The sequence below is a fragment of the Pseudophryne corroboree genome, chromosome 4 (genome assembly GCF_028390025.1).
Source record: "Pseudophryne corroboree isolate aPseCor3 chromosome 4, aPseCor3.hap2, whole genome shotgun sequence".
In the NCBI taxonomy this organism is placed as follows: Eukaryota; Metazoa; Chordata; class Amphibia; order Anura; family Myobatrachidae; genus Pseudophryne; species Pseudophryne corroboree.
In genome coordinates this window covers 277895844-277918019 of record NC_086447.1, presented here as the reverse complement: position 1 = coordinate 277918019, position 22176 = coordinate 277895844, and the positions used below count along the sequence as shown (strand labels likewise).

Below are 22176 nucleotides of genomic sequence, written 5' to 3'. Positions count from 1 at the left end.
TTGTAGTTCCGAAGCCGGACGGCTCGGTCAGGCCGATCCTGAACCTAAAAATTTTTAATCTATACTTGAAACGGTTCAAGTTCAAGATGGAATCACTCGGCAGTGATTTCCAGTCTGGAGGAGGGGGATTACATGGTGTCGGTAGACATCAAGGATGCTTGCCTGCATGTTCCCATTTATCCTCCTCACCAGGCCTATCTGAGATTTGCGGTTCAGGATTGCCATTACCAGTTCCAGACGTTACCTTTTTGGTCTCTCCACGGCGCCGAGGGTATTCACCAAGGTGATGGCGGAGATGATGGTCCTCCTTCGTCAAAAAGGAGTCCATATAATTCCTTATCTGGACGATCTCCTGATAAAGGCGAAATCCAGGGAGCAGCTGTTACAAAACATCACGCTCTCCCTGTCGATACTCCAACAACACGGTTGGATCATAAATTATCCAAAGTCACAATTGGAACCGACAACAAGATTGTCTTTTCTCGAGATGATTCTGGACACGGAAGTTCAGAGAGTATTTCTTCCGGTGGAAAAGGCTCTGGAAATCCAGAAAATGGTAAAACAATTATTGAAACCATCCAGTGTGTCGATCCATCAGTGCATTCGGTTGTTGGGGAAGATGGTGGCGGCCTACGAGGCCATACAGTTTGGCAGGTTCCATGCCAGAGTATTCCAGTTGGACCTGTTGGACAAGTGGTCGGGATCCCACCTTCACATGCACCGGAAAATAGTCCTGTCTTCAAAACCCAGGATTTCACTCCAGTGGTGGCTACACAGTCCGTACCTTCTAGAGGGACGCAGATTCGGGATTCAGGACTGGGTCCGGGTAACCACGGATGCAAGTCTCCGAGGCTGGGGAGCTGTCACTCAGGGGGAAAGCTCCCAAGGAAAATGGTCAAGTCAGGAAGCCTGCCCTCACATAAACGTGCTGCAATTGAGAGCCATTTACAACGGCCTCCGACAAGCGGTACATCTTCTTCAAGATCATCCCGTGCAGATCCAGTCAGACAATGTAACAGCAGTCGCATACATAAACCGGCAGGGCGGAACGAAAAGCAGAGCAGCAATGGCAGAGGTGACAAAGATCCTCCTCTGGGCAGAAAGGCATGCAAAAGCTCTGTCAGCAATTTTCATTCCGGGAGTGGACAACTGGGAAGCAGACTTCCTCAGCAGACACGGGCCAGTATTTACTAAAAATCCGTGTTTGGCCGATTTGTGTTTTTTTTACTAAGTCCCAACACGGGAATTCACTAAGCACAAATCTCGGCAGTGTTTGGGACATTCGTAATGGTTTTAACGGCAAAGTACACAAATACGAATGAATAGACCATCGGTCAAACGCGCCTGTTATTTCATACAATACGGGAATTCACTATTCATTCGTATTTGGGTGTTAGTCTCTGAGTGCTCAATTGCGGTCGGATTTGTTTGTGATTCGTTAAAAAACGCAGCAAAAAAATAGACCTGCTTTTTTCAGCCGTGTTTACATGTGTTGACACTTGCAAATCATTCTAACCTGAATTAGGATGCCTATAAAAGGGACACAAACTTCTCTCATGCAAAATAATTTATTTCCTTATGTTTGCTGGCCAAAACTTGTAGATTTGTAAGGCAATACACATTTAACAACATATATCCATTATTACACACATTTGTGTTCAACTTTCAAATATTTCAAATGTTGTTGTTTCTGCATCATGTTTTTAAATCTGATTACTTATTTTTAACACACACAAACATGGCACAACAATAATGTCAGTCATTTTCGGACTGAATTATCTAAATATTACCCCCAACATATTAGGACACTTTTAGCCAACTCAATTGTGTTTTTCTTGTCAATTTATCTAGAGAAGAAATGTAAAACAGTTACAATTCACATTGTAAATTGTATTGGTCATGGATGAATCTGCCTGGCTGCCAATTAGTCTGTCTGCTGGCTCAAAGAATGATTAGAATCTAGAAAGAGTAATGATTAGAAAAAAATCAAGTGGTCTGCTTTCTGCCTGCTTAAGACAATCTGCCTGGCTGCCAATTAGTCTGTCTACTGGCTCAAAGAATTATTAGAATCTAGAAAGAGTAATTATTAGAAAAAAAATCAAGTGGTCTGCTTTCTGCATGCTAACATCTATGTGCAGCTCAAACAACAGTTTTCTGCTAACAAAAAATACAAAGATGATAAAGAAGAAATGTGCGTACAAAATTCCTTTTGTTGTTTGTACCAGTTATAATTAATGATGTTGTACAAATTGTCAAGGAGCTAAGTGTTATATATATTCTGTTAATCATACACTTGGTAAGTGGTTTTTTTCTCTTCTCTTTAAAGAAATGGGTGTGTTTTTTTAATGTTTATTTGGGTGGTTGCTTTTCCTGGCCTTTGCCTTTACCACTGTCGTGTTGGCGTGCTCTGGTGGATCGCCTTGGTGGTGATGACACTGGCGTTACATTTGGAGTAGTCGTACCAGAACTGCTGCTTGTATGCTGTTGCTGCAGGGATCTGAGTGTTTCATTGAGGTTAGTGAGGGTGGCATTGAGTTCACGTGTTGCAGCATTTTGATTGTCTACAATTCTGGACATGGATTCATTGATCATTTGATTGCTTTCTAAAATGTTTATATAGCTTTGCTGTTGTCTGTGCTGTTCTTCCATTATGCGCTGTAAGTTGCCCATGACATGTGTAATGTCTGCACGTATGATTTCCATGGTATTTGCAATTCTTGTGTTTGTTTCATTTTGTCTACTCAGATTTCTGCTGATTCGTCTGAGGTGAGGTGGTAGGCTTGCAAACATTTGGGTCTGCCTACGCAGGCAATCTTCATTAGTGGCCTGCTGTCTAGCCCAAATGGTCCAGAACACTTGATCAGGGCCTTGTGTTACTGGTGTTGTTGGGCTGTGTTGGGGTGGTGGTGTGCTTTGCTGTGGGGGAGTACTCACAGGTGCTGGGGGGCTGATTCCTTCGCTTACTGGATGCATTTCTAACATGATTGTGTCATCCATGTCACTGTGTTGCTGTTGTTGCGGAGGGATGCTGGTACCAGGACTAGAAGCTGAAATTAAAAACATTTATCCGTTACTTATCCATATGTTTAATACATTGGTACAAAGCACTAAACATGGAACACATGTAATGGACTGGTGCTTTCAGATATCCGGCCTAGCAACATCATCACTCATTACTTAAATACATACATATGCCTGTTTGTGGCAAATGTGTCTGGTTACTTCATTCTGAAAGCAAACACGTGAGTTGTATGGTACATCAGACATACTCCTGCCTAAAAACACATTGTAATCCATAATGTGTTGCCTTATAGTGTCTCCAACCAAAACATAGTAATGTTTTTGTATGCAGTTGGCAATGTTAGGACAAACACACATGTGTAAATGATTCTAACAACCTTACTATTTGCAAAGCTTACACATGAGTTTCTGTTGCAGCATCTTCCACACAATGTACTACTGTATGGCTGAAGTGGACATACATATCTTTACTGGATGTTGTGTAGGCCATTTTGTTTGGTTTACATTTCATGTTTTACTGACTTGGGTAAGTATAGCAGATTTTGATGGGTATTGACTTAATGAGTTTAAGTAAATGGTTTTTTAAAGATCTGACATTTTTAATTGTTATCACAGTTTGTTACTCACAATCAAGATGAGGGGAGTGTGGTTGTCGTCTTGGAGGTGTGTCCAAAATTTGGAGTGGGGGCACCGAACAAACAGTAGATAATCTTCGTGGCGGGGTAGCCTGCTGTGGTTGGCCCTGGACATCAGACCTTGCTTTCTTTGCTGGCAGATGTTTTTTGTGGTGTGTTCCAGAAGTGCACCTTCTGCTGCTTAAGACTTCTTTGGATGGACCTAGTATTGAAAGTGACATTTTGTTATGGCCATTCATTTACAAACATAACCTATACTACAATGGACACTTTACCTGCTTCCGCAGCGTCATCATCATCAGATGTGATGGGAGTGACTGTAGGACGACCAGTACTGCTTTTTTTCAACACTGTAAATCCCCCCAAAAAATAAAAAAAATATTCATGCTATTGTTAATACATCCACCCATTATGCTTATAAACATTACATCTTTAAAAAATGGATGTTTTATTATGAATCTAAAAATAAGGACATTAAACACAAAAAGCACAACAATAAACCCAAAACATTGTCCAATAGCCATATGCACTATGGAAAGTGCAACACAGGGAATCATATACAGGCACAGACATAGGACACAATTCCAAAAACATACACTAACAAGCCAAAACACACACAGCTTCATTTTCAAATAAAAGGAAAAAAAAAACAGATGCGATATAGAAATAGGTCTGTGATGTGGCACTCCAAACACACATTAACACAATATGAGGCCAACAAAAATAAAAAAAAAATAAAAAATAAAAAAAACAGTAAGGTAACTAAGTCTGCAGTTGTTGTGTCAGTGTACAAATACAGACTCAAAATGAACCAGCAAATAGTGGCCTTGACTTAAACAATATTACATTGAGTACTAATGAAATTGTACATGTTACTGCCTTCAAAGACACTTTGCACTACTCCAGCCTCTAACATATCAACCACTGATTTGGAAACATTGCACATGGATAACTGAATTAAAAAACATAGTCCAACTTTCAAAATGTACAATGTGCAAAAGTAAAACATTATTGATGGACAATTCAATGACACACCAAGTCCAAACTACACATGGAAAATGTACTGTCCAAAAACCACATGACCTACAAGCAAGTAAGACGTTACATTGACTTTTGTATGAAACATGACCCAAAACAATGTATTTGATGACGCACACTTGAAGATGGGAGTAATATGCAACGTCACATGACACACATTTAAAACATACTGTAAGCCAGAAGTAATGTCATAGAATGTTAAGGCAAATACACATGCTCACCATCCTTCCTGGGGCGATCGGAATCCCGGACATGGGTTGCAGACACTACTTCTGGAGGGATTATAGTCCGCATGGGCTCCTCATAGTCCAGATATGTGGCAATAAAGGGCAGACCACCACCGGTTTTGCGAGCCGACTTCGCCTCCTTGGCCATTTTGGACTTGACACATCGCTTTATGTCATAGTACCGTTTGCGGCACGTGTACTCCGTCCGCTTCACCACCCCCTCACTATTTACAGCAGCAACTACTTTCGCCCACAACACCGTCTTCTTCCGTGTTGGCACCTTGGCGGTCTCAGGCCCAAATAGCTGCCGCTGATACTTCATCAGCTCCCGCACCAATGCCACATTTTCTGCATAACTAAACTTGACATTCCGCCCAGTCTTAGTAGTGGTGCGTGGCTGCGGAGCTGTCTGTCACTATCACTGTCACTTGAGGCTGCTGCAGCAACCTCACCAACCTCCTCCACCTCACTAACCTCACTAACACTCACCTCCTCCACCTGACCGACCTCCTCCCCCTCACTAACACCCTCCACCTCACTCACCTCAGCCACCTCTGAGTCACACATAATTGTGTGACTAAACAATTAACACAGAAAAAAAAAAGACAAAACAAAACACTCCTCCGCTACCACTACACTAATCACACACACACACACACACACACACACACACACACACACACTGACAAGGGACTATAAATAAAAAAAACTTGGACAAAAATTGAGACAAAACCAAAAAATACAAGACAACAAGAATGACAAAACTACTTTCAAACACAATACAACACTCAGAACTCGCAAAAAATACTCCTCCAAACAAACACTACTCAACAAACTCCACTGCACAACCTCTCTCCTCACCACTAACTAAACCCACGAGGTGCGGACGGTTTGGGGCGTATTTATATGGTTGCGCACAGACACTCCTACCATCTGAAACACAACCAATCACGAACGGGGATGAAAAACGAAACTAAAAGTGAAAATGCGGCCGCTGGAAAAAAAAAACCTTGCCGCGTTTAACTTAGAAAACCCCCCAGCAAAAACAACACAAACACGTACGCAAACGACAATGACGGCCGTAAATGTGCCAAAAAAAACCGACTGGCATCGACATCGGAAAACACGAAAACAATAAACAATAAACTCGAATGCTTAGTAACTTGGCGTATATAGTCAAAAAGTTGCATGAAAATGCACCCGATACAAGACGAGTTTAAACACTACACAAACCGACACAAACACGAATATTAGTAAATTTTGGCCACGATCTCCATCCAGGGGAGTGGGGCCTCCACCAAGAAGTCCTCGCAGAGGTGACAAGTCTTTGGGGAGTTCCTCAAGTAGACATGATGGCATCTCGTCTCAACAAGAAGCTTCAGAAATATTATTCCAGGTCGAGAGACCCTCAAGCAATAGCAGTGGATGCGTTGGTGACCCAGTGGGTATTCCAGTCAGTGTATATCTTCCCTCCACTTCCGCTGATCCCAAAAGTTCTCAGGATCCTAAGAAGAACAAGGGTTCGAGCAATCTTCATTGCCCCGGACTGGCCAAGGAGGGCTTGGTACCCAGATCTTCCGGAGTTGCTCATAGAAGATCCTCGGCCTCTTCCTCTTCGCGAGGACCTGCTGCAGCAGGGGCCGTGCGTGTATCAGGACTTACCGCGGCTACGTTTGACTGCATTGCTGTTGAGCGCCGGGTCCTTGCCCGTAAGGGTATTCCGAAAGAAGTTATTCCCACACTTATTCAGGCCAGGAAAGGAGTAACGTCGAAACATTACCACCGTATTTGGAGAAAGTATGTGTCTTGGTGTGAATTCAAGAAGGCTCCTACGGAAGAGTTTCAGTTTGGACGTTTTCTCCATTTTCTGCAGGCTGGTGTGGTGGCGGGCTTCCGATTGGGGTCAATCAAGGTCCAGATTTCGGCCTTGTCAGTGTTCTTCCAAAAACAATTGGCTTCTCTTCCAGAGGTTCAGACCTTCGTGAAAGGCGTTCTGCACATTCAGCCTCCTTTTGTTCCTTCAGTGGCACCATGGGACCTTTAATGTGGTGTTGCAGTTCCTTAAATCGGATTGGTTTGAGCCTCTACGAGAGATAGAGTTGAAGTTTCTCACTTGGAAAGTGGTGATGCTTTTGGCATTGGCATCCGCACGGCGGGTGTCTGAATTGGGGGCCTTGTCTCACAAGAGCCCTTACCTAATTTTCCTTGAAGATAGGGCAGAGTTGCGAACTCGCCAACATTTTCTTCCAAAGGTGGTTTCTTCTTTCCACATAAACCAACCTATTGTGGTGCCAGTGGTTACTGACACGTTCACTGAGTCAAAGTCTCTAGATGTGGTTAGAGCTTTGAAGATTTATGTTGCTAGAACAGCTCGAATTCAGAAAACAGAGTCTTTGTTTGTCCTGTATGCTCCCAAGAAGATTGGGTGTCCTGCTTCCAAGCAGACTATTGCACGTTGGATCAGAAGTACGATTCAGCAAGCTCATACTACGGCTGGATTGCCGTTGCCGAAGTCGGTGAAGACCCATTCCACTAGGAAGGTGGGCTCATCCTGGGCGGCTGCCCGGGGGGTCTCGGCATTACAACTTTGCCGAGCAGCTACTTGGTCGGGGTCAAACACGTTTGCAAAATTCTACAAGTTTGATACCTTGGCCGATGAAGAGCTCAAGTTTGGTCAATCTGTGCTGCAGGGTCATCCGCACTCTCCCGCCCGTACTGGAGCTTTGGTATAAACCCCATGGTCATAAGTGGACCCCAGCATCTTCTAGGACGTATGAGAAAACAGGATTTTAATACCTACCGGTAAATCCTTTTCTCCTAGTCCGTAGAGGATGCTGGGCGCCCGTCCCAGTTCGTACTTTACCTGCAGTTTAGTTATACACAAGTTGTGTTATGTTAGTTTCAGCTTGTTGCTGCAATTGATTCGTGCCTGTTGGCGTGTGTTATGTTGATTGCCATGTGTGCGGCATGGTTGAGGTGTGAGCTGGTATGTATCTCACCACTAGTATTAAAATAAATCCTTTCCTCGAAATGTCCGTCTCCCTGGGCACAGTTCCTATAACTGAAGTCTGGAGGAGGGGCATAGAGCGAGGAGCCAGTTCACACCCATTGAAAAGTCTTGAGAGTGCCCATGGCTCCTGCGGAACCGTCTATACCCCATGGTCAATAAGGGGACCCCAGCATCCTCTACGGACTAGGAGAAAAGGATTTACCGGTAGGTATTAAAATCCTGTTTTCTGCATTGTACATGTGTCTATGTGTGCCAATAGCTGCTGTGTGGTCTATATTCCGTGTATCTCACACATATTGCTATCCCTGTATTCTGTACCCTGAAGGGGGCTAAGTGCATCAGGGTTCTCATTTATATAGTGTCTCACAGGATAAACTACTTTGGTATTTTTCTCTGTGTTTCAGTCACCATATACATCTTAGATTCTCTGTTTGTGCTCTGCTTCGCAGTCACACTATACAGGGGTTTTTTGTCAGGTGTTTTGTCTGCTTTTATTGTACTGTTACACCCTAAGGTTACGCTTACAAATAATGTCTGCTAAACGGGGTGGTAGATCCATGGCTGATCCTGCACCAGGCAGTGCTGACGCCACGGATTGCTCAGAGGAAAACATAGGTACTGGGGGTTCTATACCCCTCAGTCAGTCTGCAGCACCGGGGGCACACCACGACCCACCTTGGGCTGCCTTTTCTCATTTTCTGACTACGCTAGTAACTAGACTTGCGCCCCCTGTGGGACCTCCTGTGCCATTACAGCCACATTTTGTCCCTGCAGTTAATCCGCCATGGTCAGATAATCTGTCCTCTTAGTTACAGCAATTAAATCAGTCTTTGGCAAAACAAAAACCTAACCCTCGCCCGCCTAAGACCAAGGGGTCCTCTAAGCGGGCCATTACTTCCTCACATTCCACACATATTTCGGATACTTTATCCGATGAAGATGGCGCATATACTGACCCCTTAGACACTGATGCAGACGCTTCTGAAGGGGAATCTATTACACAGGTGGATGTTACTGACCTCTTGGAGGCTATCAGGCTGATCCTTCAAATTGATGATGAAGTAGAGCCTCCAGATACCTCTAAGAAACATGATAAATTCAAGCGTCAGAAGGTTACTAAATTAGTTTTACCCCATTCTGACCATTTGGTTGACATACATCAGGAATCCTGGGAGTATCCAGGAAAGAAATTCTCTCTGTCTAAGAAGATGCTAGCTCGTTATCCCTTCGCTGCAGAGTTAAGTAAAAATTGGGAAACACCGCCGCCGGTGGACTCACAGGTCGCGCGTCTGGTGGAGTCATCTGCTCTGCCTGTCACTACCGTCACCTCTCTGAAGGAACCGACGGATAAGCGTGTGGAGGGTTGCTTGAAGTCTATTTACACTCTTGCAGGAGCTGTGCATAGGCCCACTATTGCGGCTTTTTGGGCTACAAAAGCTGTTGAAGCCTGGGTTCAGGAAGTTGAAGCGGAACTACCGACTTATTTTCCTGATAATGCTAGACAGTGTATTTCATATATTATTACAGCCTCTCTTTATATTCAAGAGGCGGCATCTGATGCTGGTGTCCTGGCGGCCAGAGCGTCTACTACGTTCATTCTGGCTCGCAGGATTCTCTGGTTGCGGTCCTGGTCTGTAGATCTGGACTCTAAAAAGACCTTGGAGGTGATCCCCTTTAAGGGAAACATCCTTTTTGGGGAGGATCTCGACAAGATTGTTGCTTACTTAGCATCCGCTAAGACTGCCCATCTGCCTAGTACTAATCCTTCGACTCCGAAGGCTAAAAGTACTTCCTTTCGCTCCTTTCGACCTCCAAGTAAAGCAAAGGGTCAGGCGTACCTGAAACAGGCTTGCACTTCCAAATCCACTAAGCCCAAACCTAAACGTTCCTGGGCTGCCCGTCAGCCTGCTTCCAAAACTGACAAGCCTGCTGCATGACGGGGCGGGCCTCCTCCTGGGGGACCCCAGGGTGGGAGGCCGACTTCTGCGGTTTGCTCAGGTATGGTTACAGACCACTTCAGACGCCTAGGTACAGGAAGTCATCACTTACGGATACGCCATCTCTTTTAAGAAATGTCCCCCTCGCCAGTTTTGCTCAACAAGCATCCCTTCAAATCTAGTAAAAGCAAAAACTCTACAATTGGTGGTATAATCCCTTCTAGACACAGGGGTGATATTGCCGGTGCCTCTGGCTCAGAGAGGCAGGGAGTACTAATCAACACTGTTCCTAGTTCCAAAACCGAATGGGTCTTCCCAGTCCATTCTCAACCTCAAATCATTGAACAAATTTGTGAAAGTTTCCAAATTCTGTATGGAAACTCTTCGCTCCATTGTTCTGGCTTTGGAGCCCATGAAATATATGGTATCCCTGGACGTACAGGATGCTTACCTGCATATTCCTATTGCCATGTCGCATAAGCAATACCTGCGGTTTGCTATTGGCAACCTACATTTTCAATTCCAGGCCTTACCTTTTGGTCAGACCACGGCTCCGAGAATCTTCACCAAGGTCATGACGGCTATACAGAGGATTAGGATCCTGCCGTATCTGGACGACTTGTTGATCCTGGCGAACTCTCCAGAGGTTCTTTTCCGTCACCTGGAACTGATGAGCCACCCGTGGGCTTGCAGTAATTGGACCATCAACTGGAAGAAATCCTCACTGGTCCCTGCTCAGAGCATGGTGCACCTGAGGGCATTATTGGACACCCACAACCAACGGTTGTTTTTGTCTCCAGAGAAAGTCCTGAAACTTCAGGAAAAGATCAGAAGCTTCCTATCTCGCCCACGTGTGTCGATACACTCGGCATTGCAAGTACTAGGCCTCATGGTGTCGGCTTTCGACATGGTGGAGTACGCTCAATTTCATTCCCGCCCTCTGCAGAGGTTAATCCTTTCCAAATGGGATGGCCTGCCACACCTGATCAGGACTTGCGTGATCTCCTTGACTCCGTAGGTTCGCTTGTCACTGACCTGGTGGCTACAGGACCAACAATTGAGCAGGGATCATCCTTTCTGGATCTCCAACTGGGTCCTTCTAACGACGGATACCAGTCTGCGGGGCTGGGGCGCGGTGTTCGAGCAACACTCTGTTCAGGGTTGGTGGACCAGGGAGGAATCTCTCCTCCAGATAAACATTCTGGAGTTGCGGGCAGTGTTCAATGCTTTGAAACTGGCCCTGTCTCTGGTACAGAACAGGCCTGTTCAAGTACAGTCGGACAACGCCACCATGGTGGCGTACATAAATCATCAAGGCGGCACTCAAAGCCGCATGGCAATGATGGAAGTGTCAAAGATTCTTCTATAGGCGGAACGCCATCTGCCAGCCATATCGGCAGTGTTCATTCCGGGGGTCCTCAACTGGGAAGCGGACTTCCTCAGTCGTCAGGACGTACACGCCGGAGAGTGGAGCCTTCATCCAGAAGTATTTCAACTCCTAGTGGACAAGTTGGGCCTACCAGATGTAGACCTGATGGTGTCTCGACACAATCACAAGGTTCCGGTCTTCGGAGCAAGAACAAGGGTTCCTCAAGCAGCATTCGTGGACGCCCTGGCAATTCCATGGAACTTTCGGCTGCCATACGTGTTCCCTCCGGTGTCAGTCCTGCCCAGGGTAATAAGGAAGTTCAAGCAAGAAGGAGGAATACTACTTCTGATAGCTCCAGTGTCGCCCAGACGGCGTTGGTTCTCAGACCTGCAGGGTCTCTTGATAGAGCGTCCTCTTCTACGTCCGCAACGCCCAGACCTCCTCGTTCAGGGCCCTTGTGTCTACCAGGGTCTGGCCAGACTGGCTTTGACGGCGTGGCTCTTGAAGCTTCAGTTCTGAGGGCCAAGGGATTCTCTGAGACGGTCATTCAAACTATGTTGGAGGCTTCGGCTCGGATTTATTATAGGGTCTGGAATTCTTACTTCACCTGGTGTGCGGCTAAGAATTATGATGCATATAAGTTCAGTACTGCCAAACTTTTGGCTTTTCTGCAACAGGTCCTGGGCTTAGGCCTTCGACTGGCCTCCCTCAAGGTTCATATTTCGGCCTTGTCGGTGTGGTTTCAGATAAAAATTGCGTGTTTTACGGATTCAACCTCCCTATGTTCCTCCTGTGGCTCCTTGGGATTTGTCGGATGTCCTGGATGCCCTACAAGAGTCTCCATTCGAACCTCTTGAGTCTGTGGACCTTAAGTGGCTTACTCTTAAGGTCTTGCTTTTGCTGGCTATTGCTTCTGCTAGATGGGTTTCAGACTTAGGTGCCTTTTCCTGTCAGTCACCCTTTCTGATTTTTCACCATGACCGGGTGGTTCTTAGACCTCGCCCTGGTTATCTGCCTAAGGGGGTGTCATCTTTCCACCTTAACCAAGAGATTGTGGTTCCGGCCTTTACCTCTCCTGGTTGAAGAGAAGAGAACAGCTTCTCTTAGGAGATCTGATTCTCTCTCTTTGTTCTTTTTGGTTTTCATAAACGTGTCTGGCCTGCTAATAAGCAGACCTTGGCCAGATGAATCCAGTGTACCTCGCAGAAAGAGATTTAACAATGGTAAGTTCTTACCATAAATCTCCTTTTCTAGTCACTTGTATAAATTTGTGAGAAGTCCATTTTATTTGCGCGTGTGTGTGTTTTAGGTCATGTGAGTTTCTGTAAGACACCTGCTCAGCAGCTGTGTTTCACTTTGTGATTTCTCTTGCTACATTCCCTCCTGTAGTCTGGTTGAGGTTGCCTAGGGTTACAGACAATTAGTGATAAAAACTGAGCCTGTTAGTTGCTGCCTAGGCAAAAGTAACCAACCATTCAGATTGTGTGAGAGACGCCACACTAAAAATGTTGTGCGCAGTATTCTGTTATGCAGAAATTTACCTGCACTTTATGCTTGCATAGTTTGCGTTTAACTGCTATCAGAATTAGTGGGTATGAAACATATTTCTGACTCACAGATCAGATTTATTCCCGGACTGTGATGTCATTTTCAGTCTAGGTTATTCAGAATAGTCACTCCGTAACCATCCTTTACCCCACACAGACACACTGACACACACACATTCCATTTATTATTGTACACATACATATACCCCCAACCAGTAATGATGTAGGCATATTAGAATTCCTTATAAACATTACAAGTTCCTGCATAAACCAAGGACTATACATTTAACTTACGGAGGATGGAGTCATGGTTAAGGACAGTTTTCCTGTTTGTTTATCACACACACACTATTCTAAAATTAAATATTTAGGCCCAGCTTTATCAAGCCTTGGAGAGTGATAAATTACACGGTGATAAAGTTCTAGCCAATCAGCTCCTAACTGTCATGTTACAGGCTGTGTTTGACAAATTGACAGTTGCTGATCATCGTGCAATGTATCACTCTTCAAGGCTTGATAAATCTGGGCCATGGTGTATAATATATGAACTCTGCGTTAGATGTGAAATCTTTACAGATGTTATTAGCAGGGACGTGCAGTGAGCTAAATTGCTCAGGAGGCACTAGCTGGCCCCAGAGTCACTGGTTATTAGAGCTTATGCTGGCCATACACCTATATATTGTGTACGAATGCACGATTTCGATGTGTCTAAGACTTTTTATGGACCCTTACGATGCGATGCCCGGCCTCGTGGGTCGTACATCGCATCAACAAATCATATGTGCTGCACATATGATCAGTCGATCCGGGTAGGGGCCAAAAATAAGATTTTAAACCTACCGGTAAATCTTTTTCTCCTAGTCCGTAGAGGATGCTGGGGACTCCGTAAGGACCATGGGGTATCGACGGCTCCGCAGGAGACATGGGCACTGTAAAGCTTTAGAATGGGTGTGCACTGGCTCCTCCCTCTATGCCCCTCCTCCAGACCTCAGTTAGGACTGTGCCCAGAGGAGACTGACAGTACGAGGAAAAGGATTTTGTTATCTAAGGACGAGATACACACCAGCCCACACCATACACACCGTACAACGTGGTATACAATAACTAGTTAACAGTATGAATAAAAACAGCATCAGCCATAGGCCGATCTCAACTGTAACTTAACCCTTAAGTATGCAATAACTATATACAAGTCTTGCAGAATGTTTCCGCACTGGGACGGGCGCCCAGCATCCTCTACGGACTAGGAGAAAAAGATTTACCGGTAGGTTTAAAATCTTATTTTCTCTAACGTCCAAGAGGATGCTGGGGACTCCGTAAGGACCATGGGGTTTATACCAAAGCTCCAGAACGGGCGGGAGAGTGCGGATGACTCTGCAGCACCGACTGAGCAAACACGAGGTCCTCATCAGCCAGGGTATCAAACTTATAGAATTTTTCAAAAGTGTTTGAACCCGACCAAGTAGCTGCTCGGCAAAATTGTAATGCCGAGACGCCTCGGGCATCCGCCCAAGAAGAGCCCACCTTCCTAGTGGAATGGGCCTTTACTGAATTTGGTACCGGCAAATCAGCCGTAAAATTAACCTGCTGAATCGTGTTACCGATCCAGCTAGCAATAGTCTGCTTAGAAGCAGGAGCGCCAACCTTGTTGGCTGCCTACAGGACAAACAGTGCATCTGTTTTCCTAACCATAGCCATCCTGGCTAAATAAAACTTTAAGGCCCTGACTACAACCAGGGGCCTGGAATTCTCCTAGTCACCCGTAGCCACAGGCACTACAATAGGTTGGTTTACATGCAATAACGCAACCGCTTTAGGCAGACCTTGAGGACGAGTCCTCAACTCTGCTCGATCCGCATGGAAAATCAGATAGGGGCTTTTGTGAGACAAGGCCGCAAATTCGGACACCCGCCTCGCAGATGCCAAGGCCAATAGCATGACCACTTTCCAAGTGAGAAAATTCAATTTAACTGTTTGAAGCGGTTCAAACCATTGTGACTTAAGGAAACTTAACACCACGTTAAGGTCACATGGTGCCACTGGGGGCAAAAAAAGAGGTTGGATGTGTAACGCTCTTTTTACCAAAGTCTGGACTTCTGTGAGAGAAGCCAATTCCTTCTGAAAGAATATGGATAAGGCAGAAATCTGCACCTTAATTGAGCCTAACTTTAGGCCCATACCCACGCCTGTCTGTAGAAAATGGAGAAAACTTCCCAGTTGGAAATCCTCAGTAGGAACATCCTTGGCTTCACACCAAGACACATATTTTCTCCAGATACGGTGATGGTGCTTCGCCGTAACATCTTTTCTAGCTTTAATAAGAGTAGGAACGACCTCTTCTGGAATACCCTTTTCAGCTAGGATTTGGTGTTCAACCGCCATGCCGTCAAACGCAACCGCGGTAAGTCTTGGAACACATACAGCCCCTGTAGTAGCAGGTTCTCCCTGTGAGGAAGGGGCCACGGATCTTCTGAGAGCAGTCCCTGAAGATCTGCATACCAGGCCCTTCAAGGCCAATCTGGAACAATGAGTATTGTCTGCACTCTTGTTTGTAATATGATTCTCAATATTTTTGAGATGAGAGGACGTGGAGGGAGCACATAGACCGACTGAACACCCACGGTGTCACCAGGGCATCCACCGCCGCTGCCTGAGGGTCCCTCGACCTGGAACAATACGTCCGAATCTTCCTGTTGAGGCGTGATGCCCTCATGTCTATATGAGGAAGTCCTCAACGACTTGTCACCACTGTAAAGACTTCCTGATGAAGTCCCCACTCTCCTGAATGGATATTGTGTCCTCTGTAATGAAGACCTCTGACGGAGCGCTTACATGCTTTTTCGCCCCGCGAAGAATCCTGGTGGCTTCTGCCATTTCTGCTCTGCTTTTTGTCCCGCCCTGGCGGTTCACCTGCGTCACTGCCGCGACGTTGTCTGACTGGATCAGAACAGGCAGGATTGTGAAGAAAATTCTCCGCTTGTTTGAGGCTGTTGCAAATGGCCTTCAATTTCAGCACATTGATGTGTAGGTAAGCCTCTTGGCCTGACCATATTTTCTGAACATTGTTTCCCTGTGTGACTGCTCCCCATCCTCGGAGGCTCGCGTCCGTAGTCACAAGAACCCAATCTTGAATGCCGAACCTGCGACCCTCTAGAAGGTGAGCACTCTGGAGCCACTAGAGGGGAGAGAGAGAGAGAGACCCTTGCCCGAGGGGACCGGGCTCCGATGTATGTGACGGTGGGACCCTGACCACTTGTCCAGAAGATCCCACCGAAAGGTCCGTGTGGAATGGCCTCGTAGGTCCCACCATCCTTCCTAATAAATGAGTGCATTTAGTCTCTGACCATATTCTGGAGTACTTGGGCTTTTTCCTCTGGGAGAAAGACCTTTTGTTTTTCTGTGTCCAGAATCATGTCCAAAAACGGCAGTCGAGTTTTTGGAACCAACTGTGACGTCGGTAGATTTAGGATCCCGCCGTGTTGTTGTAGTATTCTCAGGGAGAGAGATACGCTTTGTAATAATTTTCCCCCTTGAACTCGCCTTTACCAGGAGATCCTCCAAGTATGGGATAAATGTGACGCCTTGCTCCCGCAGGAGCACCATCATGTCCGCCATTAACGTGTCGGACGTGGGAATAACATGTACAGCGAATCTTAGGTACGCCTGATGAGGAGGATAAATGGGGACATGAAGGTATGCATCCTTTATGTCAAGTGACACCATAAAAAACCTCCCCTTCCAGGCTGGAGATCACTGCCCGGAGAGATTCCATCTCGAATTTGAACCTTTTCAAATATAGGTTCAGGGATTTTAGATTCAGAATGGGCCTGACCGAGCCATTCGGTTTCGGGACCACAAAAAAGGCTTGAATAAAACCCCTTCCCCTGTAGAAGGGGAACCTTGATAATCACATACTGATGATACAGTTTCTGTATGGTAGTTGCCACTGTTTCCCTCTCTGAGGAGGAAACTGGCCAGACCGATTTGAAAAATCGGTGAGGAGGCACATCTTCGAATTCTAATTTGCATCAGTGGGATACAATTTTTACCGCCCAAGGATCCAAGTCCGACTGAACCCAGACTTGTCTGAAGAGTCGAAGACGTGCCCCCACCGGCGCGGACTCCCTCAGCGGAGCCCCCGCGTCATGTAGTGGATTTTGTAGAGGACGGGGTGGACTTTTGTCCCTGGGAACTAGCCGTAGCTGGTGTTCTTTTCCCTCTACCTCCACCTCTGGCGAGGAAGGAAGAGCCCCGACCCTTTCTGAACTTATGCGACCGAAGGGACTGCATTTGATATTGCCGTGTTTTCTTTTCCTGTGGGTGAACATAAGGCAAAAGAGGGCCTCGCTGTGGTTACCAGATCCGCGAGGCCCTCCCCAAATAAAACTTCACCTTTGTAAGGCAAAGTCTTTTTTTTTTTTTTTTTAAACAGCATACCTGTCCCTTGGCAGGTCCACAGGGACCGTCTAACAGAGATCTCCATGGCATTGGCTCTTGAACCCAACAGCCCAATATCACTCGCAGCTTCTCTCATATATTATGCTGCGTCTTTAATGTGACCCAAGGTCACCAAAATGGCATCCTTTTCTAGGGTGTCAATGTCAGATGACAAGTTATCTGCCCACGCTGCAACTGCGCAACCCACCCATGCCGACGCTACTGCCGGCCTTAGTAGGGCACCCGTATGTATAAATTGATTTTAAGGTAGTTTTCTGTCTGCAATCAGCAGGACTCTTAAGGGCTGCCATATCAGGGGAAGGTAGCGCCCCCCTTTTTCGACAAGCGCGTAAATGCCTTGTCCACCGTGGGTGAGTATTCCCACCGTAACCTGTCCTGGGAGTGGAAAGGTTACGCCATAATATTTTCTTGGGAATCTGCAGTTTCTTATCTGGAGTTTCCCATGCTTATTAAACAGGGCGATCAGCACGCGAGATGGGGGAAAAGTTACCTCAGGATTCTTTCCCTTAAACATGCCGACCTTTGTGTCAGAGACAGAAAGGTCCTCAGTGATATGCAAAACATCTTTAATTGCTACAATCATATATTGAATACACTTGTCCACCCTTGGGTGCAACTTAGCATCATCACCGTCGACACTGGAGTCAGAATCCGTGTCGGTATTGGTGTCTACTACTTGTGAAAAAGGACGGTTCTGTGACCCCGAAGGGCACTGTGACACAGTAAAAGCTATGGATTGACTCCCTGCTTTAATCCTTGGACTCAGCTTTGTCCAAACTTTGTAATAAAGTCACATTAGTCATTCAATCAGGTGTCGGCGGCGCCGACGGAGACACCACAATCATCTGATCTGCCTCCTCCCTATATGAGCCTTCCACCTCAGACATGTCGACACAGACGTACTGACATCCCCACACACACAGGGATACCTAATATAATGGGGACCAGTGGCGTGCGGTGAGGTCCCTGGCTGGGGAGGCACTGAGATTTTATATTTTTATATATAACGTCATCGGGTCTCTGCGGGTGCCGTGGACGGACTGTACACGCGGTGTTTGGTAATGTATAAATGTTTTTATTCTGTTTTCTCTGACGTCCTAGTGGATGCTGGGAACTCCGAAAGGACCATGGGGAATAGCGGCTCTGCAGGAGACTGGGCACAACTAAAGAAAGCTTTTAGGTCACCTGGTGTGCACTGGCCCCTCCCACTATGACCCTCCTCCAAGCCTCAGTTAGATTTTGTGCCCGGCCGAGGTTGGATGCACACTAGGGGCTCTCCTGAGCTTCTAAAAAGAAAGTATATAATTAGGTTTTTTATTTTACAGTGAGACCTGCTGGCAACAGGCTCACTGCAGCGAGGGACTAAGGGGAGAAGAAGCGAACCTACCTGCTTGCAGCTAGCTTGGGCTTCTTAGGCTACTGGACACCATTAGCTCCAGAGGGATCGACCGCATGGAACTGGCCTTGGTGTTCGGTCCCGGAGCCGCGCCGCCGTCCCCCTTACAGAGCCAGAAGCAAGAAGAGGTCCGGAAAATCGGCGGCAGAAGACATCAGTCTTCACCAAGGTAGCGCACAGCACTGCAGCTGTGCGCCATTGCTCCTCATACACACTTCACACTCCGGTCACTGAGGGTGCAGGGCGCTAGGGGGGGGCGCCCTGAGCAGCAATAAAAACACCTTGGCTGGCAAAAATACCACAATATATAGCCCTAGAGGCTATATATGTGATAATTACCCCTGCCAGAATCCATGAAAAAGCGGGAGAATAGTCCGCGAAAAAGGGGCGGAGCTATCCTTCAGCACACTGGCGCCATTTCTCCCTCACAGCTCCGCTGGAAGGAAGCTCCCTGGCTCTCCCCTGCAGTCTACACTACAGAAAAGGGTAAAAAAGAGAGGGGGGGCACTAATTTTAGGCACAGTATATATAACAGCAGCTATAGGGGACATAATTCAGTTAGTCCCTGCATTATATAGCGCTCTGGTGTGTGCTGGCATACTCTCACTCTGTCTCCCCAAAGGGCTTTGGTGGGTCCTGTCCTCTGTTAGAGCATTCCCTGTGTGTGTGCGGTGTGTCGGTATGGCTGTGTCGACGTGTTTGATGAGGACAATGATGTGGAGGCGGAGCAGATGCCTATAGAAGGGATGTCACCCCCTGCGGGGCAGACACCTGAGTAAATGGACTTATGGAAGGAATTGCGTGCACGTGTCGACTCCTTACACAAAAAATTTGACGACATGCCAAATGCGGGACAGCCGGCTTCTCAGCTCGTGCCTGTCCAGGCGTCTCAAAGGCCATCGGGGGCTCTAAAACGCCCGCTACCTCAGATGGCAGACGCAGATGTCGACACGGATACTGACACCAGTGTCGACGACGATGAGTCTAGTCTAATGTCCACTACGGCCATTCGTTGCATGATTGAAGCAATGAAAGAGGTGTTAAAAATTTCTGATATAAACCCAGGTACCACTAAAAAGGGTATTATGTTTGGGGAGAAAAAACTACCCGTAGTTTTTCCCCCATCAGAAGAATTAAATGAAGTGTGTGAAGAAGCGTGGGCTTTCCCTGATAAAAGATTGGTAATCTCTAAGAAGTTACTAATGGCGTTCCCTTTCCCGCCAGAGGATAGGTCACGTTGGGAGACACCCCCTAGGGTGGATAAAGCGCTCACACGTTTGTCTAAAAAGGTGGCACTACCGTCTCCGGATACGGCCGCCCTCAAGGAACCTGCTGATAGAAAGCAGGAGGCGATCCTGAAGTCTGTATATACACACTCAGGCATTATACTTAGACCAGCTATTGCGTCAGCATGGATGTGCAGTGCTGCCGCTGCGTGGTCAGATTCCCTGTCAGAAAATATTGACACCCTAGACAGGGACACTATTCTGCTAACCATAGAGCATATAAAAGACTCAGTCTTATACATGAGAGATGCACAGAGGGAGATCTGCCGGCTGGCATCTAAAATAAGTGCATTGTCCATTTCTGCTAGGAGAGGCTTATGGACTCGCCAGTGGACAGGGGATGCAGATTCAAAAAGGCACATGGAAGTTTTGCCTTATAAGGGTGAGGAGTTATTCGGGGATGGTCTCTCGGACCTAGTTTCCACAGCAACTGCTGGGAAGTCAGCATTTTTACCCCATGTTCCCTCACAGCCTAAAAAGGCGCCGTTTTATCAGGTACAGTCCTTTCGGACTCAGAAAAACAGGCGTGGAAAAGGCGGGTCCTTTCTGTCCAGAGGCAGAGGTAGGGGAAAAAGGCTGCAACAAACAGCAGGTTCCCAGGAGCAAAAGTCCTCCCCCGCTTCTTCCAAGTCCGCCGCATGACGGTGGGGCTCCACAGGCGGAGCCAGGTACAGTGGGGGGCCGCCTCAAAAATTTCAGCGATCAGTGGGCTCGCTCACAGGTGGATCCCTGGATCCTGCAAATAGTATCTCAAGGGTACAAACTGGAATTCGAGGCGTCTCCACCCCACCGGTTCCTAAAATCTGCCTTGCCGACAACTCCCTCAGGCAGGGAGGCTGTGCTAGAGGCAATTCACAAGCTGTATTCCCAGCAGGTGATAGTCAAGGTGCCCCTACTTCAACAAGGATGGGGTTACTATTCCACACTGTTTGTGGTACCGAAACCGGACGGTTCGGTGAGACCCATTTTAAATTTGAAATCCTTGAACACGTACATAAAAAAATTCAAGTTCAAGATGGAATCGCTCAGGGCGGTTATTGCAAGCCTGGACGAGGGGGATTACATGGTATCCCTGGACATCAAGGATGCTTACCTGCATGTCCCCATTTACTATCCTCACCAGGAGTACCTCAGATTTGTGGTACAGGATTGCCATTACCAATTCCAGACGCTGCCGTTTGGACTCTCCACGGCACCGAGGGTGTTTACCAAGGTAATGGCGGAAATGATGATACTCCTTCGAAGAAAGGGAGTTTTAATTATCCCGTACTTGGACGATCTCCTCATAAAGGCGAGGTCCAAGGAGCCGTTGTTGGTGGGAGTAGCACTATCTCAGGAGGTGCTACACCAGCACGGTTGGATTCTGAATATTCCAAAATCACAGCTGGTTCCGACGACACGTCTACTGTTCCTGGGTATGATTCTGGATACAGTCCAGAAAAAAGTGTTTCTCCCGGAGGAGAAAGCCAAGGAGCTGTCATCTCTAGTCAGAGACCTCCTGAAACCGAAACAGGTTTCGGTGCATCACTGCACGCGGGTCCTGGGAAAGATGGTGGCTTCTTACGAAGCAATTCCTTTCGGCAGGTTCCATGCCAGAATCTTTCAGTGAGACCTGTTGGACCAATGGTCCGGATCGCATCTTCAGATGCATCGCCTAATAACCCTGTCTCCAAGAACCAGGGTGTCTCTGCTGTGGTGGCTGCAGAGTGCTCATCTTCTAGAGGGCCGCAGATTCGGCATACAGGACTGGGTCCTGGTGACCACGGATGCCAGCCTTCGAGGCTGGGGGGCAGTCACACAGGGAAGAAACTTCCAAGGACTATGGTCGAGTCAGGAGACTTCCCTACACATAAATATTCTGGAACTAAGGGACATTTACAATGCCCTAAGTCAGGCAAAATCCCTGCTTCTACACCAGCCGGTACTGATCCAGTCAGACAACATCACGGCAGTCGCCCATGTAAATCGACAGGGCGGCACAAGAAGCAGGATGGCAATGGCAGAAGCCACAAGGATTCTCTGATGGGCGGAAAATCACGTACTAGCACTGTCAGCAGTGTTCATTCCGGGAGTGGACAACTGGGAAGCAGACTTTCTCAGCAGGCACGACCTCCACCCGGGAGAGTGGGGACTTCATCCAGAAGTCTTCATGCTGCTTGTAAATCGATGGGAACGGCCACAGGTGGACATGATGGCGTCCCACCTAAACAAAAAACTAGAGAGATATTGCGCCAGGTCAAGGGACCCTCAGG

General features: G+C 46.9%; 2 protein-coding genes across 7 annotated transcripts in view; one reads left to right on the top strand and one right to left on the bottom strand.

Annotated features, from left to right (window-relative positions):
* The window catches only part of IFT80 (intraflagellar transport 80), a 519318-nt gene that overhangs the window by 91273 nt on the left and 405869 nt on the right, over positions 1–22176 (top strand). The gene's annotated exons all lie outside the window — the stretch shown is intronic.
* The window catches only part of LOC134911339 (uncharacterized), a 39772-nt gene continuing 19155 nt past the window's right edge, over positions 1560–22176 (bottom strand). The window contains exons 2-4 of the mRNA XM_063919589.1: positions 3932–4006; positions 3649–3858; positions 1560–3047 (exon numbers count right to left, since the gene is read on the bottom strand). Coding sequence (XP_063775659.1) covers positions 2350–2997 — 648 coding nt within the window. The 5' untranslated portion in view covers positions 2998–3047; positions 3649–3858; positions 3932–4006 and the 3' untranslated portion in view covers positions 1560–2349. The remainder of the gene's footprint in view (positions 3048–3648; positions 3859–3931; positions 4007–22176) is intronic.